At 36.9% G+C, this 17,846-nt stretch overlaps 3 protein-coding genes across 3 annotated transcripts; all 3 read left to right on the forward strand.

Annotated features, from left to right (window-relative positions):
• Positions 1 to 746: 746 nt before the first annotated feature.
• On the forward strand, positions 747 to 4,049 carry drc3 (dynein regulatory complex subunit 3; the record flags this gene model as incomplete). Its single annotated transcript, XM_079253050.1, has 12 exons — positions 747 to 897; positions 981 to 1,097; positions 1,208 to 1,374; positions 1,507 to 1,653; positions 1,827 to 1,946; positions 2,030 to 2,151; positions 2,211 to 2,406; positions 2,531 to 2,662; positions 2,905 to 2,943; positions 3,312 to 3,425; positions 3,705 to 3,836; positions 3,954 to 4,049. 12 exons carry the CDS (start codon positions 747 to 749, stop codon positions 4,047 to 4,049), a joined length of 1,533 nt encoding a protein of 510 aa, XP_079109176.1.
• Positions 4,050 to 4,420: 371 nt separating this feature from the next.
• Positions 4,421 to 10,041, forward strand: gid4 (GID complex subunit 4 homolog). Its single transcript, XM_079252891.1, has 6 exons — positions 4,421 to 4,768; positions 5,280 to 5,339; positions 8,550 to 8,657; positions 8,797 to 8,898; positions 8,985 to 9,115; positions 9,220 to 10,041. Exons 1-6 carry the CDS (start codon positions 4,544 to 4,546, stop codon positions 9,281 to 9,283), a joined length of 690 nt encoding a protein of 229 aa, XP_079109017.1. The 5' UTR covers positions 4,421 to 4,543; the 3' UTR covers positions 9,284 to 10,041.
• A 342-nt stretch (positions 10,042 to 10,383) lies between these two features.
• Positions 10,384 to 17,786, forward strand: noxo1a (NADPH oxidase organizer 1a). Its single transcript, XM_079252276.1, has 7 exons — positions 10,384 to 13,756; positions 13,846 to 13,918; positions 14,003 to 14,186; positions 15,747 to 15,937; positions 16,024 to 16,137; positions 16,280 to 16,397; positions 16,671 to 17,786. The coding sequence occupies exons 1-7, from the start codon at positions 13,676 to 13,678 to the stop codon at positions 17,386 to 17,388; spliced, it is 1,479 nt and encodes a 492-aa protein (XP_079108402.1). The 5' UTR covers positions 10,384 to 13,675; the 3' UTR covers positions 17,389 to 17,786.
• The last annotated feature ends 60 nt before the right edge of the window (positions 17,787 to 17,846 follow it).

Here is a 17,846-nt window from a genome sequence, read left to right on the forward strand (position 1 = left end):
AAGTCCCGCCCACCGTTTAGTTCTATTGGATAAAAAGAATTAACCCTTCAATATGATTGGCTAGAATTGACAGCAGTTATATTTAGCAACAGAGGCTGTGTTCAAACGGATCTGGTTTATACGAGTTATATTTGGGCAACGTATTAAAAAACTATAATATATCAATATATTATAATAATGTCACTAATAACAGTAACACACTTTAATTGGGAAAATTTAAGCATTCACAAAATGTTATATCCAATGCTGCAGGTATTTCTTTTTCTTTTCAAGATATTAACCAAAGAAAAGTATCTGCTAAAATCAACAAGTCCACACTGACGACAGTTTAGGTTAATATTGTTGTTTTCTTTAGTCAGGACTGAAAGATAGAATTCTGCAGCTGCAAGATAGATTTTCTTCAATTAATGATTTTAACAGTCGCCGGAACGTACTTGAACGCGTCTTCACCTGTTGCTATGTAACGGTGTGTAAACAAGAAAGACGTTACTCGTTGACACACTTTGTGTTGATTGCCTGTTTTCTCTCTGGCATTGACTAAAATAATAAACACTGTCGTTGGTAAGTATTAACGTTTGTTGCTTTAGTGTTTCACATTATTCCATTGTGGGTAATAGATTTTTTTTTTTATTGCGTTCAGTTGCATTAATTGATGTGTCATAAGGTATATTGAATTGATTAAACTATGACTTATCTTGCTGATTTGAACAGAGTGAGTTGTAATTCAGTGCACTTTAAAAAGCAACATGGAATTACTGCCTACTAGCATTAATGAGAAGATCCTGCAAGATGCTGTAAGCATAAAGAAGCAGCTCACAGAAGAAGAGGCTCGGGATTTTCCAAAGACAGAAAAAATCCACTACAGGGAAGTCCTGGATTTACATCTGGATACCAAATGTGAGAGAGACCTTAAAATCTGCCATTAACTGGAGCATTAATGAGTTTACACTTTAGATAAGCAAGATATCATTTGTTTCCAGACATCCTGGAGATTGACCTATTAAAAGATTTCACATCTCTGGTCAAGCTTGATTTGAAGAACAACCTAATAAAAAAGATCCAAGGCCTGGACTCTCTGATTAACCTGAAGAGCCTTGGTAAGATCACCTTTACAAACTTATCAGGTTTACTTATCAATATTCTGTCAGTGCTATACATCACAACTTATAAGATGTGACAATGACTGTCATTTCAACATGGATGTCAGATTTGTCATTCAACAGGATAAAAAAGATTGGGGGTCTGGAGTCCCTGCGGAAGCTTGAATTGTTGAATTTGTCCAACAACAAAATCTCTCTAATTGAGAACATGGATACACTTGAGAACCTCAGTCTTTTCTTCATTGCAAACAACCTCATCAGTCAGTTGGACAATGTTAGAATTTTTCTTATATGAAATTAATATAAAATAATGTTTCTATGTTGCAAGCATTATTCGACCAACATTTAAAGATATAGTATTGCTGAATAAGAACATAAAATAATGCAATTCTGATACAATTCAAAGGTGTACTACCTCAAGAGATTTAAGAAGTTGCTCCAAATCTACATGATTGGAAATCCTGTCACCAAAGAGGCCGATTACACATTGTTCATTGCTGCCTACTTTCCAAACTTGATGTGGCTGGATGACATATTGATTTGCAAGAAAGTAGTAAGTATCATCCACACAAATCCATTCTGCATACTAGTAGTCTTGTAACTTTTATATGTATCTTTCTGTTAAAGAAGCATTTTGTTAGTTTTTAATACAATTCCATTCATGTTTGTGAAACCATTTTGTTTCTGAATTAAGTCACTCAACCATGTATGTTTACTTATCCACAGAGAGAAAAGGCCTTAGTCAAATACCGATATGCTCTTGAGAAAATTAAGCTTGAGGAACAGCAGAAACAAGAGGCCGATGAGGCTCAGCAAAGCCAAGAAGCTGAGCTAAAATTGCACAAGGTGTGACAAACTTTGTGTTTGTTATAAAGTTGCTGAAATGGACACGCTACAGTATGACACACTAACGTTTTTCTCTCTGACAGGATGCCTATGTGGAGTTTCTTAACGGCTCATGTCTGTTTAACAGCATGTTTAAAGATGATCCAGAGGCAGAGATACTACGCTGTGCTCCAGGAGTGGCTCCTTTGCTTCAGACATATCCTTTGTTAACTTAGTTTTCGCCACATTTATGCAATACTCTGACATGCTGTACACGCTGGAACAATTCTTTGACTTTGGATTTACATTTGAGGACCAAATGGTGGAGCAGTGTACACAGCTGTTCAACATTGGCTTGGCTGAGTACACACGTCGGGAGACAGAGCTAAGCTCTTTTCTCAGTTGTCGAAATGAGACAGAAACACACTACAAGAATATGGTATCACAGGTGCTGGCACAATTTGATTTGCAGCATAGTGAGGTAAGTGGACAGGATCCATGTTTTTCCAAATGGTTCTGTTTAATTTATTTTCTTTACATAAATACTGTAACTATAGTGACTCAGTAGATATACAAACTAATCTTCCGTATTTTTGCCTTTCTAGAGAATAGCAGAGTTACAGCGGTTAGCAGACCAAGAAGCACTTCAGCTCAAGATCAACAACTGTAATGATGAAATCAGCCAGTTCTGTGAGAGCCTCATGACACTGGAATTTGAGCTGAACAATAAGCTTGATGTAAATTAAATTAATTTTTTTTAATTTTTTTTATCTTAGATCGATTCAAAAAGAAAAAAAAAGTAAATATTTGGATTAACAAAAGAAAAAAAATCAGAACAGAGTATACTTTAAAAAAAAAAACTGTATCACTGAGCAGCTTTAAAGATGTCTAGATTCTGTACATGTAGATGAAACAATTTATTGCATTGTTATACTTTGCTTTCACATTTACCTACAATGATGCTTTCTGTTCCTTTCAGGATGAAATCAAAAAGCTTGATGCCAGCCTCTCAGACATGGTGGGCAATTTCAGTGAAACTGCACTGGGAATATATCCTTTTTTTCATATTGTGTTAACAAACAAAACTGTTATAATTTCTCTCCAGTCACAATTTGTTACTAATTTCAATACATGATTTCCTTTACATATTTATGAGTGTATGATACAATACTAGTTCAACTAATGAAACAGTCATGACAAAGGGAATTAGAATACACACACACAAAAAAAAAAACCTTATGCCATACATTTCTAATTCCTCACTTTAACTCAGTAGAATGTTAACTCAATAACATGTAAATACAGCCAGGAGTTTGCCTGTTTTGCTTTGTTAGTTATGTTGTCTTACATGGATGACTTCTTTGACACAATCATACATTTGCTCAGTGTCGAGATCTGGAGGATAATTATTTTCACAAGGTGCGAGAAATTGCTGTTTCAATTCTGGAAAATGTAGCCAAGGAAAACTTAGAAGAGGAGATGTCAGAGGATGTAATAATGGTCAGTACTGTTTATTTCAGACCAAATTGTTTATGTGAGCTTTAAGCATTTTTTTTCTTACGCTTTTGTGACTTTAGAAGAAGAGAAAGATTTATTTTTAGTGTCTTTTACAGTGACAAGGCAATCGAAATGGCATTTCTAATAAGATTAAATGAGAACACATCTATATAAACAAACTGTAAAAGATTTTATTAATTTAGCATTTTTCTGTTTCAGAAATAGTTGAGTATGAAGTTGATGGGGTATTTTCAGGCTTTATCATTCTGTTTTTAATTTTAGCTATTCACAGACAAAAGCACCGTGATGGATGCACTGACAACTGGCCATGATAACCACCTGCGCGTTATCAATGACCGAGAAACTCAACTGGTTACACGTGCCAGTGCCTGGAGAGTGACCCTCAGTAAAGGGGTAGAGAAATTAAATCACTGACACAAAACAAGTTTATATTCAATTACATATGTCAAACCTGTAATCACCCATTCGGTCTTGTTAATTTTTATTTTTTCTCTCTATGGGTTACCACAGATCCGAGAAGAAGAACTTCAGAAGAACCACATGCATGTCTCAGATATTCTCAGATATGTAGATCATTTGAGGAAGCAGCTGGAAAAGTTGCAGTAGCATCAGTAAAGCAAATGTGTTTGCAAGTAAAATAAGATAGTTTGCAATCTCTATATTTGTGTCACATTAAGTAAAATAAATATTACACCTCTCTGTCAGTTTCTGTCTCCATGTTCTGATTAGATAGATAGATAGATAGATAGATTTCCAGAAGCCCATAACATAACAAGATATCATTGCATTATGTTTGTTTTATTTTCATACATTTATGTCAGCCCCTCTCATTTAGCGTAAATAAATAAAACTTCCAGATTGCACTTCGGTATTTCATCCAATCAGAGTAAAGGACCCAGTTTTAAGCCAATGAAATTCAAGGAAGCTGGAATCTCAAATACAGTTACGCTGTGTATCGCGTCAGACGACTGTGGACGTGTAGTAAATTTGAGCAAACTTTTGAGCTTCGGGCTTTTACATATTTTTCCCACAAGGGTGGATTACCGTCCTCTGTCAGCACCTTTCTTTTAATCGCATTGGTCCGCTCAGTGTCAAAGTTAATGACGGTGGCTGACGGCGAAGCTCTATCGCTCATCATGCCTGTCCGAGCGGAGTGTTGCTGTACAACCGGCTCGGCCTGCCCATCCTCGGTCTGTCTTGTCCCCCCTGCACCGATAAACACCTACCAGCCAGGGGTAGCCACTTCCCTGTTGTACAGCGGATCACAGTTTCGAGGTTACCAGAGGAGCAAAGGCAATTCCTACGACGTCGAGGTTGTTTTGCAGGTAAAATGGTTTTAGTAGGCACGACACTTACTGTTTACTGTCGTTAATATCATAACTGTATGCAAAATAGTCTGATTGCTGCAGGAGCTACACATAAGCTAATGACCAAATACAACGCACCTCAGCTTTTCCTCCTGAAGATTAAACTAAAAGACTAAAAGTTAACAGCAATGCTAAACTGGCATGGCAATTGTTTCTTTTTATTATTATTTATGTTATTATTATTATTATTATTTTTAATTCAGATTAAATATAAGAAATGCTGTCGTCATCATCCCCAGCTCACAGCACAAAATGATCTGAATATGATTGAATTTTTAGCATCAGGCAACCTAAATGAAAAGACCTATTCAAGCTTCAAGTGTTGATTTGTCAAGAATGTCAACAGACTTGTCCAAACCTGTCATGGTGCTGTTTTCATATTTATCAACCTAAAGAAGGGGAAAGTATTTACATTTTAATTTTAAGTATGAGATACATACGTGTACTGCAATCTGTTTGTCTTGGACAGCATGTGACTGTGGAGGACTCATATTTGTGTGGATACCTGAAGATCAAAGGCCTGACTGAGGTAAATCTTGCAACTAAACTGACCTTAAACTAAAAAAAAGAAAATCTTTAGCACTAACTGGTTTCCGCTTGTTTGATGCAAGCTGAACGTAGAAAATGTTCTGTCTGTTGTAAACCAGATTGAGGCCATTATGTACGGCCTCCACACTAAGGCGAAAGTGTGTCAGCTGTATACCCATTACATTATGTAACTGGGAAGGAAAAAGGTCAGCAGGTCTTGAAGTAAATTTTAACTGTGACAGAGTGGAGTGAAAGCTGAGCAGTCATGTTGTGTCTATCTCTAACTAACAAGTCATTTATTCTAAAAGAAAAGTGGTGAAAAAGAACAGGTTGTCTCTGTGCTTTTCATTGAAATGTATATACATAAGTCCTTGTTTGAAAGCTCAAACAAGGGATGCATGCAATCTATATTTTGAAGGGTCAACAGTATAGTACTGTACAAGCATATTTTGATATCCACAGATTATGATAGTTTGTTTTTTTTTTAAAATTATTATTATTAGGCCCGAGCACCTTGGTGGTGCGAAGGCCTATTGTATTTGCAGTGTTTATTATTTTTATTCGGACACTTTGCGTGCTTTTTTGGAGGCCTGAACGTGCTCGAAAACTCACCAAATTTTGCGTACCCCCCCAAGGGAATACGAAAAATTTGATATTTTGAGGTGCTCCAGAATGTTTGGGCGAAACTGAATGAGAGCGCCACCTATTTTAGGTGCCCCGCCACTGCATGTCGTTAGGCTTTATGAAAATTCATACACATGATCTACATGCAAGGGCGAACAAAAAATCCTCTTAATGTCATGGTGAAATGTCGACAGGAAGGCGGCCATTTTAGGTCAAAGTCAATATTTTGGCGTTTTAGCACCTCGCATTTTAACAAACTCGTCCTACAGCTTTTATCCCACTGAGCCACAAATTGCTCAGGATGTTCAGGAGGCATGTGTGATTAAATGTTGTGTTATTTCTTCTAATAGGAGACTTAGTTTACGAGGGGCGGGGCCTCAAAGTTTGATGTCTCGCCATGAAAAATTAAACGGATATAACTCCCACATAAAGCAACATTTCTGCACCAAATTTGCTAGATATGATGGCAGTCCCCTCCTACAGAGTTCTATATGTCAATATTTTGATTATGAAATAGCCACGCCCCCTGGAGGTCAAAAGTGTTGTTTTTTGCTCACACACCCATAACTCTGGCTTGGTGGACACCACATGGCCCAAATTCACTCAGGCATCACAAAACATGTTGGTGAAGAGATCTGGTAAAGGACGTTACTCTACGCTGCACGGCGTGCCCGTGACGCCATGGCGAAGTTCCATGCGGCGGCGTGACATCATAAATCACTATAAAATTGTCAATTTTGATCTGATCACCCTAAAACTTATAGGGATTAATAAGGGATCAGTCCTGAACAGATTAATGTGACCATTGCTGGTGTAGACCTAAGCCCCGCCCACTAACAACAGGAATTGGTTTTTTCCACGTTTGAGGATCATGCTTCTAAGCAAATGGTCCCAAACACTTGAGACTCCTCCAAAACATGTCAAACCCTTTCATGATGCCACAATAAAAACCTCAAGTCGCTACGCTAAACGGGACATGGCGAATGGCGGTCCAACGCCATGAAACAGGAAGTACCTGTGACCAAGCCATGGAACCTTGGACCGCCACCAAACTTGCCATGACTGATGACAGTAAGGCCCTGAACTAAGCCCCATTGAAACATTATGGAATAAATGGAGCATGTCTCCATAGCGCCCCCTACAAAATTTCAATCAATCAGCCCCGCCCACTACATGGACCGACATGGATAAAATTCAGCACAGTTGGAGAACCTGCCAGTACCTTCAAAAAAGTCTCTTGGACATATGGGCTAAATTCAACAGGAAGTCGGCCATTTTGAAAAAGGTGCCATTTTTGGGGTCATTTCTTTGCCATGCATTTTAAACAACTCCTCCTAGGGATATTGTCCAACTGACACCCAACTTGCACAGGATGCTCAGGAGGCATGTGTGATTTAAAGTTGTGCTATTTCTTCTAATAGAAGATTTAGTTTAGGAGGGGCGGACCCTCAAAGTTTGATGTCTCATTAACAAAGACTTATTGCTAAAACTCCCACATAAAACAACATATCAGCACAGGAATCGCCACATTTGATGCCAGTCCCATGATGAACAAAATCTACAATGCAATAATATGACTCTGAACTAGCCCCACCCCTTGGCAACAACAAGTGTCTGATATCGTGAACCAGGAAGTACCTGTAACAAAGCCATGAAATTGTTGATCTTCACCATACTTGTCATGAGTCATGACAGTTATGTCCTTAATAGAGTAAAATTACAATATAGTGGAGAAAATCGTAAACGGCTCCATAGCGCCCCCTACAATATTTCAATCAATCAGCCCCGCCCACTGCATTGACTGACATTGATATGATTCGGCACAGTTGTAGAACCTTCCAGTACCTTGAAAAAAGTCTCTTGGACATATGGGCTAAATCAAACAGGAAGTCGGCCATTTTGAAAAAAGGTGTCATTTTTGGGGCAATTTCTGTCATTTTCTTTGTCATGCATTTTGAGAAGTTCCTTCTAAGAATTTTGTCCAACTTTAACCCAAATGAGTCAGGATGCTCAAGAGGCATGTGTGATTAAAAGTTGTGCTATTTTCTTTAATAGGGGATATCGTTTAGGAGAGGCGGGGCAGCAAAGCAGCTGTGATGCAATTAAAAGGAAAACTGACATAACTCCCACAAAAAACAACCAACCTGCACCAAATTTGCTACAGATGATGCCAGTCATATCCTTCACATTTCTGCATGTCAATAATTAGATTATAAGTTAGCCCCGCCCCTTGGTGACAGGAAGTGACCCTTCATAAGGCCTAAATGGCCTGAGGTGCAGTCTGGCTGCACTTTAGGTTGAGAGAGGCATGGGAAGGATGTTGCCAGGGGAGGTGGTGGCATTATGCCGAGCGGCGCCATGGTGCGAGGGCCTATATCACCGCTTGCGGTTTTAATTATTATTATTATTATTATAAGGGTTGCATCAACTTCTGCAGCCCACTGCACAATCTGTGCCATAGTGAATCTGTGAGGTTAAGTACTCTTCACATTGCACAGTTGTGGATTTATGCAGAACTGATACTGTATGGAAACACATTTCCACTTGAACTTTCCTTTTTTCATTTTTTTTATTCTTTGTGTGGTAGGAGTATCCAACTCTTACTACATTCTTTGCTGGTGAAATCATCAGCCACAAGAGGCCTTTTTTAACTAGGAAGTGGGATGCAGATGAGGATGTGGACAGAAAGCACTGGGTATGTCTTGCCAATTTATTTGATATATTTATATACACACTTTGTCATTTTATGTTTTGTTTTGTAACCAAATTTGTCATTGTCACTGAAATTTGTCATTTCAGTGTTTTTATTATTATATTTTCTATTCTTTTCCCAGGGAAAGTTTCAGGCTTTTTACAAATATGCCAAAAACTTTAATTCGGATGATTTTAATTACAATGCACTGGAAAACAGTGACTATATCTTCATGAGGTGGAAGGTTTGTATATTATTAAACTATAGAGGTTCAACTTTCTCCATAGATTATTGATCTAGCACTAACTTAAGTTCTTGTTATGCTTTCAGGAGCAGTTTCTAGTTCCAGACCACACTATTAAAGACATTAGTGGTGCGTCCTTCGCAGGCTTCTACTACATTTGCTTTCAGAAGTCTACAGCCACTATCGAGGGATACTATTATCACAGGAGCTCAGAGTGGTAATTATCAATTATCAGGCCAAATTCCATGGAAAAAAATCTTTTTGGTTTATTTGTAAAATATGTCATATGGATATTACATTTCCCATTATTTAATTTTTCAGGTACCAGTCTTTAAGCCTGAACCATATTCGGGAGCGCAGTATGCCCATCTATGAATTTCGGTGACATAAAGAAACACTGTCTCAAGTGAGGGACAGTTCATGCTGCCCTGTGCTTACCTGAGTCAGGAATAATGGAGAGCCTTTTAATGCCAGAACATTGGAGGCAACCTCTTTTCCTCGCTGGAGGATATTAACAAGCGGTCAGATTATCCTTGTGATGGATCGCAGGAAAGAAACCGCAGGTGAAGAGTGAGGAAGACAGATTGTGTGTGAGATATGTACAGTGCTTATATGTGCAGAGCTTAAGTTTGAAATTTTAATTTGACCTTTTTTGGCCTGTTTTTATTTCAATTTTTGCTTTCTGACCGCCTTGCACTCTCACAAAATCTCTATCCATGTAATTGGACGTCACCGTAGATTCATGCCTTTCAGTTAAGAGTTGCAGGAAACAAGTCTGATAATTGGAAAAGAACTTGTGTTCAGTGCAGAAAAATATATTTGTCTGAAGATAAATACAAAATATCTTTGCAAGATCATTTTGATTCCTTGTAGTGATTACTTGGGGGTTTATTGCCAAAAGATTGCAATAGAGGAAAGATTGGGTAGAAGTTTACTTTTCGTGCAGGATCTATGAGACATGTATGATTAGTTGATCAGGGATGGTATGCATTTATTTTAAAATGATGTGCAATTATTTACGAAAACCTTCCAGTGGGAATTAACTCTGAGAAGAGGTTATTAATGGCAAGGATAGACTTTTGTACAGCAGCTTAGGCAGAAATATTCAATGTTGGAAATGGCCTCGTCAATATTTTTTAATACAAGCCAAAGAATATCACTAGAAAAAATAGTGATGCCTATATATATATATATATATATAATATATATATATATATATATATATATAAATATATATATATATATATAATATATATAATATATATATATATATATATAATATATATATATATATATATATATATATATATATATATATATATATATATATATAAATATATATATAATATATATAATATATATATATATATATATATATATAAATATATATATAATATATATAATATATATATATATATATATATATATATATATATATATATATATATATATATATATATAAATAATTTTATGGGAAAACCCTGTTGCCTTACAATTTTAGATTTCTTTTTATTTAAGACAAACATTTTGTTGATATTTTAGTCTCTTTTGGGGCTTGAGGGAAATTGTTTTTCATCTTCTTGTTTGGAGTCTTAAAAGTTTTTCTAAGCAGGTTGATGTAAAAGTTATTTGTAAGAGAGTGCATCTGCTTTCTCCTTGTTTTCCATTGACCGTAGACTTTTAGCTGGTCAACTGTGGGGCCAGTTGGGTTGGCAAGATGGTGGTGGTGAAGGGCAAAACCTGACTGTCCTCTCCAGTATAAGCAGTCAGATTCTAATAGTTTTCTATTATTAATTGGTTTGTGCCTGGGTAAGTCTTAGATGTGAAAGTGAATGTATGTACTTGCTGAACATGTACCCCTTCCATTATACATAAACATGTTTATACAGACCTCTATGCATCTTTTCCACTTGTATTAAACATGGCAGGCAGGAAATTGTTGTCCGTAAAAGTGAAAAGTATGACAAGTTAATAAAAAAAAGTTTGGTTTGTGTAACTTTTTTTTTTTTTTTTTAGTAGCCTTAAAGGACCTCTTTGACAGTAAAACATGACATTGTAAAGAGTGCTGGACTGGTTAACATCAGAAGGCTTGAGTTGAAAACATATTTGTGGTAATCATGCATCATAACACATTGATGAGATGTGTAAACAGCTTCACATGCATTTTCTCAAGAATTTGATCTCTTTTATTTCTATATTAGTATCACCAAAGTCTTGATCATAATACAGCAGTTCTGCAGGTTTATCTTGCCAATAATTTTCATCTGTAATGATTTTTGTACAAACTGTTAACATTTATGAGACTGGTGTAATCCCATATCCAGATGTGACCATGCTGAAGTCTTTTGGCCAAGAAACAAAAAGTGCTGATAAATCTTCTGATTGGGTTCAGAACTGTTGTTTTTCCTATTATCAGTGAAGTATTTCAAGTCTTTCTGCTATAATTATACAAAATTGGATAATCATAAATAAAAATGGCAGATAAAAACTTGTCGGTTGATTTTACAAATGTAGTTGTTTTTTTTTTTCTTTTTTACATGAGATAATAGTTAATTTTCCCTAAAATCCAGGTTTGTAGTTGCAAACTGTTCCCCAGTCCAGCCCCTGTTTGCCTCTTCGTCAAAATGTTTCTACACCTGCCCCTGAAAGTGTCACATGGATTTAATGTGGGAAATGTTGACGCTAATTTCTTTTTGTTTGTTTTTGTGGGGTTTTTTTTTGTTGTTGTTTGTTTGTTTTTTAAAACTCAAACAAATTACTATCTTAATTTTTTTTAAATAACTTTTTTTTTCTCATTTTAGAAAAAAGGAAAATGTGCAATGTAACAGGCAGATGTTTATTTAGGAGTGTACCATTTAAAGTCTTGATCAAGTGATTCTAATTTAAAGAAGACGTAATATGTTTCTACTATGAGGACAATGTTTGAGGAAGAATAAAGACGACTATTTGTGTGTGTGTGTGTGTGTGTGTGTGTGTGTGTGTGTGTGTGTGTGTGTGTGTGTGTGTGTGTGTGTGTGTGTGTGTGTGTGTGTGTGTGTGTGTGTGTGTGTTCTTTCCAATTTTCTCACTTGTATTCTTCAAAGTTAATTCAGGAAACTCCTCTTTCAGCGTCAGAATATTTTTTAAATGAATTTAAATGAACTAACTCTGCTATTTTACTCAAATATGTCCAGAGTTGTTGAGCTCTGGCAGAAATATTTTTTTTAATATAAGAAAATAACAATATAGCACTTCTTAATAATATTTGGTTGATTTTAACCCCCAAATTCTGTGCAAAGTCTTCTGCTGCACTAGTTCTAGTTTTACAAGTTCTTCAGTGACAGTTATGTCCTCAATGTGCACCAAATTTCAGACTTCTCCTAGAGCATATCGAGATTTTCAAATGCACATCTTTCTATCGATCAGGTGGCAACTGAACATGTCACCATCTATGGTGTCATGACTTGAAAACTAATATGCATTTTCAACTATTTAAACTGCAGTTTTCATAAATGAAAATAGAATTCAATCAATAGAGGGCCCTGTGATAGATTGAAAACCTGTCCACAGTGTACCCTGCCACTGGTAATTGCTGGGATTGGAAGAAAATGGATGGATGGATGAAAAGGGTGCCATCTTTCTTTTCCTCACGTTATGATAGCATTGTTTTGGTTGGCTGTCACATCTTGGATACATATTCAAATACTGCTATTAAAATTCTATTTATTGAATTTGTATTTATCTCTGAGGATGTTTAAACAATTTAAAAACAGCCCTACTACAATGTAATTTCCCTCTGGTATTAAAAATGTATGTGTCATGTCTTTCACTAGATGTCAGTATTAGTCCACCAAATCAGTCCTTTTCACTTCTAATCATATGTCAGGTCCAGGCCTTGTAGCAGTGCTGCTTTTTAGCAGTAGAAAACAAACCTAAGAGTCCAACTAAACTCAGTTTCATGGGGTTTAACTTTTAATTTATTAGGGAAGTCATCTACGTATGTATATGTAGATTTAATCTGTGGAGCAAATGACCTCATTAAAAATGCTCATATCCTTAAAACATTTAATTTACCATTCAGTTGAAAAAATTTTTAAAACTAAAATTTGCATTGCTTTAATATTGATATTTAGTTACTTAAGCTCAGTTGTATGTGTACTAATTATAGCCTTATTATAGCTCCACACAAAGAAAGGAAAAAGAAAGAAATGATCCAGACGTGCATGTTCAGAATGTGTGATTGTTATTATAAGTAGCTGAAAAAAAGAAGGCTGTGTGCAACAACTTGTCTAGCTTTCACAATGCTGGTCGCCGTCTGCTTTCAGAAGCAGGGCCAGCTGCAGCACTTCTCATCTTTTTGTGGAAAAGCCAAATATGTTCTTTTTCATGCCATGACATTTTGGTACAGCTGTATGTGACATTAGATTATGTCATATTACATTGCTGGTTTTGATGTAAAGCAGGAATGTCCACAGGGCAGCCACACACAGATTTCCACCTGTAAGTGCCCACGTGACTAAGGCCACACCAGTCCCCAGTGGAGGAAATTTAAATTCACATCCCTAACTTCCTCCAGCCGCAGTCGCAGAAGCAGGACCAAAACTGAAAGGTTTGTTTCGCAGCTTGCACTTGGGATTCCTTTTCTGGGAGCCATGGAGCGTTATCCTATCAGTGTCCGTATAATTGGAGTCCTGAAAAAGGAAAAAAGCAAAGTAAGGACAGATGAAGACTTTACTTCTTTTCTTTTTATTTTACTCTAAGAGAACAAAGTGATTTTAAAATATATTTTCTCTTCTAGATGTACATAACCTCTGTGCTCTGGTCAGACCAGAATGATATTGTAGTTTACAGAAGTTTTAAGGATTTCAAGCAAATGCATGTGAGTATAACAACTGATATATGTTGCGCACTCGTGCAAATGACACTTATTCATGATTTTAAAAAAATTATTTGTGTTATTTATGACAGGCAGAAATGAAGAAAGTTTTCCCATCTGGAAGTAAAGTGAAAAAGTCTGAAAGAATCCTCCCTAAATTTCAAGGTAAGTGTGTGTCAGGATACCTAGTGTAAGTCTCAATACACTGTTCCACAATGTTTTCATTAAAGATTTTCTGTGGGCTTTCAGCTACTAAGATGAACCAAAAAAGTCAAAAGAAGGGATCTATGAAGTCACTGGAGCACCTCAAGTATTTGCAGAAATATTGTAATGAGCTGCTGAGCTGCGATCAACAAGTCATTCAGTCTGCACACCTCATCCAGTTCCTCAAACCTAAACATCAGGACCTTAACCCAGAGTTTACCAAGAACAGGTAAGGTGAGCGTTTCTTTCTGATAATTTAGACATGAAAAGAAAACTGCAGAAATAGCAGCTCTAAGTCCTGCAATGAAGTGAGCAAATGCTTCAGGATGTCACATAAATATATATATATATATATATATATATATATATATATATATATATATATGTATGTATGTATGTTTATATATTTATGACATTATACAAAAATATATATATATGTGCACTCCACACAGAGAGGCCATTGTGCATATAAATATTTATCATGTATATATTTTTTATTTAAAAAAAAACAACAACATATATATACATATATATATATATGTTTTTCCTTATAACCCCTCATAAATTGGTGTGCAGCAACAATTGCTTCTATAGGATTCACACATTGTAGAATATCATGTGTTAATGGTTTTGCGTGGTTGTATTTATCCAATTCGAACACATGATAAGGACCTGATTTTGTTGTTATGTGCTCAAAACTGTTCAATTAGTAGACAGTCCTGAGTTACATTAAGCTTCGAGACTAGATTTTAATCTTCTCAACATCACTAGGAGTGAGTGAGAAAATGATCCATAAGTAACAATAGAAAAAAAGCACCTGCAGAAGTAACAGTTAAATGCAGATTTTAATTATTCTGTATTAATGCAATGATTCATGCAAAAGATTAATGATCAAACAGCAGTAAAATCATTTGCATACACTCTCAAAAATAGAGGTACAAGATAGGGACATTTCTGTACTTATAGGTACATTTAAAAAAAAATGTTCTCTCAAAAGTACATTACTGGTCTTTAAGAGATCAGAAGCACACCTTCAGAGTATGAAAAAGGGTTCAAAGTGACATAAAGTACAAATTTGTACCATTTTAACCATAAGGGTACCTGCAGCATTGAAAAATGTTTGTCGTGACAAAAACTATTGTTAGCAGCAGTGCTTTAAGTGGGCCAGTATGCAGCGGTACGCAGTACCGGCACTTTTAAATAATAACCTTTTGCATACCGGGACTATATTTTACAGCATATAGTGCATACTGGGACTTTTACCAGCTTTTCTTCAGCAATCAGTATACCCCCCTACGACTTCACCACATATTATAAAGTCGCCTCAAAAGAAATGTATTGGTACGACCGGTTTAGACGCACAACACTTGCTGTAGTCCACAATGTCAGTATTTTGAGTTTTTGAAGATTATTTCTAGATTAAAGATAATATTGCTAAGTGGCATGGACCAGGCGTAATGCTGGGAAAAACATAAAAAACATAACTTGATAAGGTAAGGTTGAACTTGATAAGGTACAAAAATAGACCAGAACTGAAGGGTACAGAAATGTCTCTCAAAAGAGTACACCCCCAGCGACAAGCATTTGTACCTTTTTAGGTACAAGCTGGTACCTCTATTTCTGAGTATGTAGACAGAGAGGAAAGCAGACAGATAAAACCTCAGCAAAACCAGTTAAAGCTGCAGCCTTGTGACTGCACAACGAATAAGAGATTAACAGAAAATAAACGTAAAATCACAAGTCTGGTTTTTGATGATTGCTTTTGATCTATATTTATCTATATTCTCAGCATTACGATCATGCCCTCAGAAGATAAGATAAAGGGCAGTGGAGGACATGGTGATGTCGGTCATGTCACCCCGCCATTTGTCACAGAGACATACAGATGCATTGCTGCATACGAGACCAAAGACACAAAGAACAAACCTTTTAAAGTGGCCACTGATGAAAAAGTGGATGTGCTCATCAAAGACAAAGCAGGTGAGCAACCACATGTCCAGTGTTTTCTTAGTGGATGTCCAGAATGTACTCAGGAGTCAGGTTAATGCATGACTGTGTCAATTCAGGATGGTGGCTTGTAGAGAACGAAGACAAGCGGATGGCATGGTTCCCTGCACCTTATCTGGAGAGGGTAGATGAGGATGAGGATGAAGATGATATAGATGGAGCCCTGGGAAGAGGTACCCATACAAAAACAATTTCAAAACAACAGAGTTTTGCAGGTCTTTAATGTTGCTGTCCCACCTGACTTACCTTTTTTTTGTGAATTCTTGTAAATACGATCCACTACAATGTTATTAACATTTATTACACGACTCACAGGGATCTTTTACACTGCAGTCAAGAGCTACAACTCCACTAAAGATGATGAGATAACCGTAAACATTGGTTCTATGGTGGAGGTCATGCAGAAGTCTGACAATGGCTGGTGGCTCATCAGGTATTAAAAACATTTAACCTGGGGTTAAATTCACCCCAGGCTACTTTATACTGACTTGCTTACTAAGAAAACAAGCTAAAAAAGCAGAGCAGACTGATATTCCTTCTATAGACAACCCGGTCTAAAGTGCTTTAATGTAGTTAAGCCTCAGGAATACAGTTGGTGTCAAAATGGTTAAACATAATTAAAATAGCCTTCAGAGGGTGGGTGTGTAAATAATCCATTTTTGTTACCTTCTGTTTGAAATTTGTTTAATTTCCTTATTTTCTGCAGATACAAAGGAAAAGTAGGCTATATCCCTTCCATGTATCTCCAGCCCCACAACCCTCCTCACATGCGCATGACATCCATCACCCCCTCCTTACTATCCCCCTCTGGAAGCTTTCAACAGCAGTCCCACCTGAGCCTCTCCCCAGGAAACCTGCTGCAAATTCCCCCCCTCAGGTCCTCTTCCCCCATCTCCCCCCAAGTGGGACACTTCCAAAGGTCTCAGTCTCTGATCATGACGTCTGAGGAACCTCATGGACGACCTGCAGGAAACAGCCCTCCCTCTATGGTATACCATGCCACCACAACTCTACCTGCAATGCAAGCTCTTCCCGTCATCATGGTGCAGACGGATGAAAATGAGCAACAAAGTAACAGAAGTCCAACAGCAGACTTCGAGGGAAACTCTGAGAACGACAGCTTTAGTGATGACTTCAGTTTTTCCTCTGGCAGCTCATCTCTCAACCTGAGCTACAGCGCTGGTGATGAACGTCTGAGCCGCACACCCCCACCCACAGTGGTCACTCACCTCAGTCCAACAAGTAACATGGAGGGAAGATTACTTCCTAGTGTTTCTGACCCCAACATCTACAAGGGCCCCGTCTTACCCAAGGTGCCACCCAGACCGCAGGCAAAGGAGATCCTCACCCGTTGTAGCACAGTCACCCGCAAAAATGTGAGCAAAGGTCGCCTAGGGTCACCACAACCGGAAATAATCCTGTGATGTTACAGTAAAAATATAGCTTCGTTACTTATGAATGGGTCTTAACTGATGGTGTTAAAGATATTTTTTGTTTTATTGTGGACCTGGAAAGTTGATCAGAACTTCTGTATGCTATGAGATGAACATACGTGTTCCCACTCATTTGATAAATTGTTTTGCTGTTGATTAATCTTTAAACAAAAAATCATGTAAATAACTGGATAAATTTTCCATAATGGAAACCTTGTACTGTGCCATATGTGTAGAGAGGGTCATCTTTTCCTACAGAACAAAGTAAATATGTGAAAGGCAACTGTCTGGTGAAGCACATCTACAGCAAATGGAAGCAGCTTAAAAAAAACAGAAGACTAATGTACACCCCAGAATCAGATTCTGCATACACTGTGTTATTGAAACGATGAAGCCAAGAATAAAATCATTTTTGGTAGCCAATACTGTTTGTAATTATTTGGAATTTT

This window comes from Telmatherina bonti (assembly GCF_933228915.1).
Source record: "Telmatherina bonti genome assembly, chromosome: 14".
Lineage (NCBI taxonomy): Eukaryota > Metazoa > Chordata > Actinopteri > Atheriniformes > Telmatherinidae > Telmatherina > Telmatherina bonti.

Bases quoted from the DNA above. Each gene is read 5' to 3' on its own strand.
- gid4 (XM_079252891.1), top strand. From the start codon at position 4,544: ATGACGGTGGCTGACGGCGAAGCTCTATCGCTCATCATGCCTGTCCGA. The intron at 5,340-8,549 runs GTAAATCTTGCA...TTTGTGTGGTAG, and splicing joins AGATCAAAGGCCTGACTGAG to GAGTATCCAACTCTTACTAC. The intron at 8,899-8,984 runs GTTTGTATATTA...TTATGCTTTCAG, and splicing joins ATATCTTCATGAGGTGGAAG to GAGCAGTTTCTAGTTCCAGA.
- noxo1a (XM_079252276.1), top strand. From the start codon at position 13,676: ATGTACATAACCTCTGTGCTCTGGTCAGACCAGAATGATATTGTAGTT. The intron at 13,757-13,845 runs GTGAGTATAACA...TATTTATGACAG, and splicing joins AGGATTTCAAGCAAATGCAT to GCAGAAATGAAGAAAGTTTT. The intron at 16,398-16,670 runs GTATTAAAAACA...TATTTTCTGCAG, and splicing joins AATGGCTGGTGGCTCATCAG to ATACAAAGGAAAAGTAGGCT.